General features: G+C 32.2%; 1 protein-coding gene across 2 annotated transcripts; it reads right to left on the minus strand.

Annotated features, from left to right (window-relative positions):
- Positions 1 to 694: 694 nt before the first annotated feature.
- LOC129294363 (amino acid permease 1-like) lies at positions 695 to 4,753 on the minus strand. Of its 2 annotated transcripts, none has more exons than XM_054932667.1 (6): positions 4,537 to 4,753; positions 2,223 to 2,550; positions 1,912 to 2,129; positions 1,692 to 1,831; positions 1,354 to 1,581; positions 695 to 1,259 (listed from the first exon to the last, which is right to left on the minus strand). In XM_054932667.1, the coding sequence occupies exons 1-6, from the start codon at positions 4,601 to 4,603 to the stop codon at positions 837 to 839; spliced, it is 1,404 nt and encodes a 467-aa protein (XP_054788642.1). In that variant the 5' UTR covers positions 4,604 to 4,753; the 3' UTR covers positions 695 to 836. The 2 variants fall into 2 exon arrangements, with proteins under 2 accessions (XP_054788642.1, XP_054788643.1); XM_054932668.1 differs by having other exon boundaries at positions 2,223 to 2,644; positions 4,537 to 4,680.
- Positions 4,754 to 7,688: the final 2,935 nt, after the last annotated feature.

Genomic DNA, 7,688 nt, shown 5'->3' on the forward strand with positions numbered 1-7,688 from the left:
GGCACAAAAAAAAAAAAAAAACAAAAGAAAAAAGGAAGACTAAAGTATATTTTATCTTAAAATTATTTTTTAAGGAACACCCAATGTTCTAAATTATTTATTATAATAATTTCATTCATGAAGTAATTAAAATATAATATATTTATCCATAACATTAAATATTTTAATGTTAGCTGTTAAAAATACTAACTGAAGCTTAAATTTGATTAAAAATATCACTTATTATGCTAAATAAATTTTAGGTTAAGATGTATTTTTGTTCCTAAACTAGATTAACTGACAAAAAAAGGCATTGGCCCTTCATTAACATTAATTTTGAAATAAAAGGCCAATCAGAGATGCTTTTTGAGTTTTTTTCACAAAGTTTTGGTAATGTTGGATTAAAGTTCAATTCTTCATTTCTTAAGGCAGTCAGGTCACTTTTCTTATTATTATTATTTTTTGTTGGTGAAGTCACTGCTTTATTTATGTATTTCACAAAGAATTGAACCATTTTGCGTAACGTGTATTTTCTAACCAGCTGCACCAGCACCAGAATGAAGGCACCACCTTAATTAGTCAAACCAGGCAAAAGGTGAATGATACAATTGTGATCAGGACTCAATCGATTAAAGTTCGAGATATCTTCTTAACACTGAAATATGCATGCAAAAGTAAGAGACTCGAGTTCTCCCCTGCAAAACGAAGCAGAATCTTAAACTGCAACAGAGCTACAACTTCATGCTTCTTAATAGCTCATAGATCAAGGGAAGTAGATACATAGCATTTGGGTCTTGATTACACTAGTTCTCCTGAAGCCAGGCTTAATTAATCTAATGTCACATGACATAAGTGGACTATTGTTTGTACATGAAGGGCTTGTATTTGGAGAGATTGTGGCTGATTCCATGAATGGCACCAACTGCTGCGGCCAGTGAAACAAGGAAGCAAACAAAGCTCAGCAGCTGTAGCGCACACCACTTGAGTGATAGGGTTTTGATCTGTCTCTGGGCAATGTGCATTTGCACGGGGAAAAACACAATGAGAGGCCAGAACCCAATAGCTCCGAGCAGGGCAAGAAACTCATTGAAGAAGGGCATTGCCATGGCCAGAGTTGTGGCTATCATCACAAATACTGTCCTCCAAACTAGCCTAAACATGTTAAAATTGAATGTCACTCTGCCTATTCTGCATGGGTATTCTTTCTGCACGAAATCTGACTCGGGCCACATGATCTTCGCACCCAATTCAACTATGAAAAAGAATGCTTGAGCCATTAACTGTCATTGAATATTGATTTCTCACATCAGACAGACATTATAACAATGTAGATGTGTCTTAATCCTTAAAATTTGGAAAATAAAAAGATCTAACCTGATATGCGCCCAGAATGTGGATGACAATGCATATATTTCCTATGTCGACCAGCCAGAAGGGATCGTAAAATCCAAAGCCGGTGAGCATGTTGCCCGGTGTTTGGTCCCCAAAAGCAGCATAGCCAAGGCCACCGCATGCAAGGAAGAGTGCTGTCATTGCTGTGATCCCTAACACGTTAGCCTTTTTCATCTGTTTGCACTCCGCTGGCGATGACTTCAACGTGTCCTAAACAAAGCACAGAGATAATCCATTTCACAGAAGTCATGACTGATCATAATCCCAATGCTGTGTTCTCTTCAGATTATTATGATGACAGTAATAAACGCTTGCCTTACCATAATATCAAAAACAACAGTAGCATAAGAGCAAGCAAGAGCTATGTTCCCCATTGCACTGAAAATTCTCCACATTTTATCTTCTTCAGACAGTTCAGGTCCTACTTCTACTCCTGTTACACTGGTTGGCCTTCCCTGTCCTGCTCACATCCAAATGACATTCCATTAATGTGCCAATACTAGTGCAGATGAATGTATTATAATTAATGATAAAAATTACCTTGGACGAGGACAGCGAGAGAAAGGGCACTCCCAATTAAAGCATAACCAAAAGAGGTGATACAGGCAATGGTTGAGAGCCAGGTAAGCTCGTGGAAATTAGGAATTTGAGACAAGATTATCTGGAGGATGCCAAAAGCAGCCATGAAAGGATTGTTGGAAAATTTGCAATAAGCTTGATGGCCTTTCTGGTGGAAGCACCCAGCTTTCTTGATAGCCCTGCAAGACCATAGAAGAAGAGAAGAGAAGAGACTTCACTGAACTGCAGTGATGTAAACATGAGCAGAAGTGAGGATGGATATTGTGACCAACACTAAGCTGGTGGAGGTGGTGATGGTGTAGCCAACAGTAATTCCGGCGAGCTTGGAATACTGGACGAAACCGCAGGCCAGGTGCATGCGGCCGCCCAAGTAAGACTTGACGGCCTGCATGTAAGTGTAGTTTCTGGTGCCGGAGACAGGGTGGGGATATCTGTAGCAATCAGCAATGAGACCGTAAGTGAAAATGGAGATGCAGGAAAAGGTGACCATAACGCCTATTCCTCCGATCCATCCTAGTTGGGCCATCGCCCACGGCAGTGCCAGCACTCCTGCTCCGACCACCACCGTTATTATGTGCGTCGTCGCCGTCAACACATTCCCTGCATGCCATTCATATGTTATTTATTCATCTTCCACTCATCCCTGTTCACCTTTTTGATCTTCTTTGTGAATTACGAACTCAACTAGAGCTGACTGAAATGATTGAGCATATAGTAATTGTTTTTGGAAGTTCTGCTTGCTGTCATCAGTGGGGAACAGATTTTTGCTTGATAAAACGAAACAAAGACTCAACAACAGTACTAATTTCCTGTAAAAGAATTACATTTAAAGCAGGGGGAGGGGAGGGTGAAACAGATTAATCTGAAGCTTCAATTTGTTTTACGAAGTTTTTTTTTTTTCTTATCCGGATATTTTTTGTTCGCACTAAATTATTTCTACCCTGTGAAAACAAAATCACTGAACGGGCATGGCATGATGACCCACGAAACGTACACACTTTGCCCTTGTTCTTTGCTTTAAATAATCCATTATACGCATGAACATGATTAATGTTGGGTTGAATTTTAGATATTGTTGGTTGAATTGTTTTTATCGATATAGGTATAGATTTTTTTTTGACCAAAATATAGGTATAGATTCAAAAAGAATTTATAAGTAAATATATAGAAAAATCTATTGAATTTTGTTAAAATTATACTTTTAAAATTTAAAGTGTTAAATTTAAAATAAAGTTAGTCATATTAGTTTAAATTTAAATTTATTGATTAAAATATTTTCCCTGAACAGCTGAAATAAATGCATATGTTTATAAAAAGTAAAAAAATAAAACAATAGTATTTTATAACATATAATTTTTTCAAATTCAAATAAAGTTATTTTATATTAAAAATAAAACAAATATAATGTCTGGGTTACAAAGAAAAGTTTACGGTGACATTAATTGTTTTAGGAAACGACATACTCCTATAATTTTAAATATTGAAATTTAGATTTTTTTTCCCCCAAATAGCCGAACACCTAAATAACTAATATTACATGTAATTTCATATTAAAATAATTGGGAAATTTACACATTGTTTCCATGGAGCATATTCATTTATAAATAAGTCTCGTGAAATTTAAAAACCACAATTAAATTATTTAAAACCTAAGTATAATTTGAAGTTGAAGTCACGCAACATCAATGCCTCTATTAAAAATGCATTACATCAATTACATAATTCATAACTACTTTATTAATTATTTATAACTATCATTTTTATTTTTACAACACTAACTTAACATATCGTATAACTAAAGTGCTAAACTGATAATGTATTATTAAAAAATTTAATACTAATTATTTACAATTATTTTATCGATAATTTATAATTATTACTTTAATTTTTTATAACTATAATTTTACACATCTAATAATTAAATCAATTATGCATTATTAATAAAGTTTAATATTAATTATTTACAATTATTTTATTATTAATTTATAATTATCAATTTAACTTTTTATAATTATAACTTTACATATCTAATAATTAAAAGTTTAAATATTTGATGTAAAAAATTAAAATTATAATTATATAAAATTAAAGTGATAGTTATAAATTATTAATAAAATATTTGTAAATTATATAATTGATGTAATATATATTTTCAATAAGGATATTATTATTTTTATACCATAATTTTAAATTAAATTTAGTTTCATTTTGCTGTAGTTTTTAAATTTTATGAACTTTATTTATAGATAAGTGCACTCTACAAGATTTACATGTAATTTTCTCAAAATAATTTCCCCTAGGCGAGACTCGAACCCTATGGATTTAATTTGTAGTGAAAGCAAAAAAATTAACAACGCAGAGGGATACGAGAATAATGGAAGACAACAGACACCAAGCAATTGCGACCCGATACTAACTTTCCAACTTATAATAATCTCTACTCTATCTTTCAAATGAAAAAAGATTCAACCCAATCGCATAAAAGAACATAGAATGTGCAGGTCATGCCTAGTAAAAAAAGGAAAGACATGAGATCACTGGAGACTAATTGCTGAACATAAAAAAACCAGAGAAAGAGAGACGAACCAGTTCTTCTGGGCTTGCCATCGTCATCGACTTGCGAAGCGATTTTCCCGTCCGGTTCAATTTCCATTTCGATACCTTCTCGCAAGTCGCAACTCTGGGAAGTGAGAAACGCGATGTGGCTGCACACAAACGGGCGACGCGAGAGGCGAGACGCGACTGACCTTTACTGACGTATATATACACTCACACCCACGCCCACACTATACTTGTTGAAGTCGTGATAAGGTGACCACAATGCACATTCATTGCTTTATGGACTGTTGCCTTTCAGAAATTAAATGACCTAATTTTTTTTCTTTTCCTTATGGACTATAGTAATTGGGCCACGGAATTTTTTCGCGTTTGGATCAAGCTGAAAGAGACTAGACTCCGACCATATTGCGCGTGGTCGTGGACCCGGCACGGCGGCACCCTCCGTGAATGTAGACTTTCTGCATGCACATTTTTTTAGTTGACTCGTCAATCATTATTCTAATACGTGTCCTCCGACTCGGGGTGCTTATGGTTCTAAAATTTTTGTATTTTTTTAAATGATTTATCATTTTCAAATTTTACTAACCGTCTATTGAACTTGTTAGTGCTCGGTTGTATCGAGAATTCAAGATAGTGGAGGAGTCTCTAATCCTTGTATTATTTGCTGGTTGACAATGTAATTTTTGGCTGTGCCCTGTTTTTCACGAAAAAGAAACATTAATTCCTCCTTTTTCGAATATGTTCTTCATGTAATAATGAAAGAGAGCATTCAAGGGAGTACTGATACTGCATCGCGGGAGGGGATGTTCAAAAATATCTTGGTAAGGCTCCCACCATTACAACAACAACAACAACAATAACAAGCATTTATCTCACTAGGTGGGGTCGGCTATATGGATTGCAAGACGCCATAAAAAAAATATAAAATATTTTTTGAGAAGTTGAATATATTTAAAAATATAAAATATTTTTAATATTTTAAATTATAATTGTTGCATTTTTTTAAAAATGGTCTTAATGAATAAGTCATTTTATATTTATTTTAGAATGACATAATTTATTAAATAAAGATAAATATAAAAAAATAATATTAATTTAAAGATAAATAATTACTTTATTAAAGGTGACATGAAATTAAAAATATTTTATATTTTTTAATAGAGAGAATATATTGAAAGAACTTCTTCCCCTCCCACCAGCCACCACTCTTACTATATGAGCCTTTTTTTTTTTTAATTCATTTCCAGCCAAAACACCACGCTTGTGTATCTTCAATGCCCATTATACTTTTATTGTATGTTTGTACTCAATTGAAGATATGAAACAAATAAGATCTCAAAATATCAAGTCAAAGATAATTAGGTTTTCAATTTTTTAAAATTTGCATTACAAATATATGAATAAATTACTCTCTAAAGCTTTAAGTCAAATACCATTACAATTTTTGAACTTATTTACCGTGTAAATTGTTCCTTTAATTTTTAAAAATGATAAAAATTAACTTTGATCATTAATTAATTATAAAATAACATAAAAAACTTTAAAATTTACATTAAAAGATCAAAAAAATAATTAATGATCCAAAAATTAGAAAAATTACCAAAAAATTACCGTAATTAATAATTAAAATTAACTTTTATTAACAATAAAAGCCACATTGCACTGCTTTTAAAAGTTAATAAAATAATTTTACATGTTCAACAAGTTTAGAATTTATGGTGTTACTTGATTTAAAATTTAAAATATAATTTACTCATTTACCCTTATAAATGTTAATTTAAATTGAGAGTTATATTTAAAATTTAAATAACTTATTTATAATTAAAATTTTTACATTTATAGTTATTTGAACTAAAGATTTATAATTTATTTAAAAAAAATGTGAGAACCTAATTATAGCTGGGTAAGAATTTGTGGCTTAAACACCGAAACCAAAAAAAAGGTTGGTCATATCACTGTGGCCGCGAAAGAAGGCCAACGCATGGCCATCCCATGGGGCATCCTCCGGCCAGGAAGAAGACAAAAAGAAGGGACGGAGATTTTCATGTGATGGAGCATAGGGGTGCTGGCCCCCTCAGTTCTCCACTCTCCATCTCATAGATCATCTAAATTCATTCCGAACAGTTTATATTAAAAATCATTATTTTATATAAATAAACTAATATTAATCTCAAGGGTTTATAAGCATACCAAGGAAAGCCGGCGAAGCCCGCTTGCAATTTAAGTATGAAAATGCTTAAACAAATGGCCTTCTAAACCAGCGTATTTAAATTCGTTTATATTTTTTTAATAAAAAGATTATTAATGTTGAATAAATAAGTAGGGAGAGGATTTAAATATGAAAAAATATTTTAAAAATAAAAAAGAAAATCCTAGCCTAGATAAAAAAATATTGTTTTTTACCATAAAAAACTAACTCATAATGAAGTGCAACCAAATATTGTTGATTTTAAATATGATAATCATCGTGGTGATGCTTCTAATATTTTGTTGTTATTGTTTTATCAATATTTAAAGAAAATCTGTTTAGCTTATTTGGTTTGGTTGTGGGAATTTGAGCAATGAATTTATATTTTAATAAGTTGATATTTAATATTTGTAATCTAATTTATTTTATTTTCATATATTTATTTTTAAGAAAAATTAAAAGAACTCAAAGCCCTCAAGGTTGGCTTTGAACCCATGAGCTTTAGAGTCAAACTCTACAAATCAAGGTCTCAAGGTGAAAATGAGTTTTCTACGCTTGAGTCTATCAAGGGCAAGTCTTTTAGAACCATGACATCCCGTCTTCCCATCTCCAAAGATGAGCATTGAAATTGTTCCTCTTCTTGCACCCATCCTCCCCTGCCCTCCCCTGCCTTTTAGGAATATACATCCTTTCCTATTTCTTTAATATGCATGCGGCGTGCACGTGTGTGATATATATTCAATATTCATTAAGAAAATGAATTCCTTTGGATTTTTGTTATATTTTTCTTAAAAAAATTCAAATATGAACAATAAAACAATAATAAGAAAAAGTTAGATAATAACAATGTTTGAAAGGAAAAAAAGAAGCAGTGAAAAGGTGTGATGAATACATTGACCTACACTAGGAGATAGACTTCTCATTGAAATGATGGAAAAGATACACAATGTCATGAACTCAGGCATTTAGGGAAAGACTCCTAACTTCATCT

The sequence above is a fragment of the Prosopis cineraria genome, unplaced genomic scaffold (genome assembly GCF_029017545.1).
Source record: "Prosopis cineraria cultivar Desert tree isolate PC_DT_omini unplaced genomic scaffold, ASM2901754v1 PC15, whole genome shotgun sequence".
Taxonomy (NCBI): Eukaryota; Viridiplantae; Streptophyta; class Magnoliopsida; order Fabales; family Fabaceae; genus Prosopis; species Prosopis cineraria.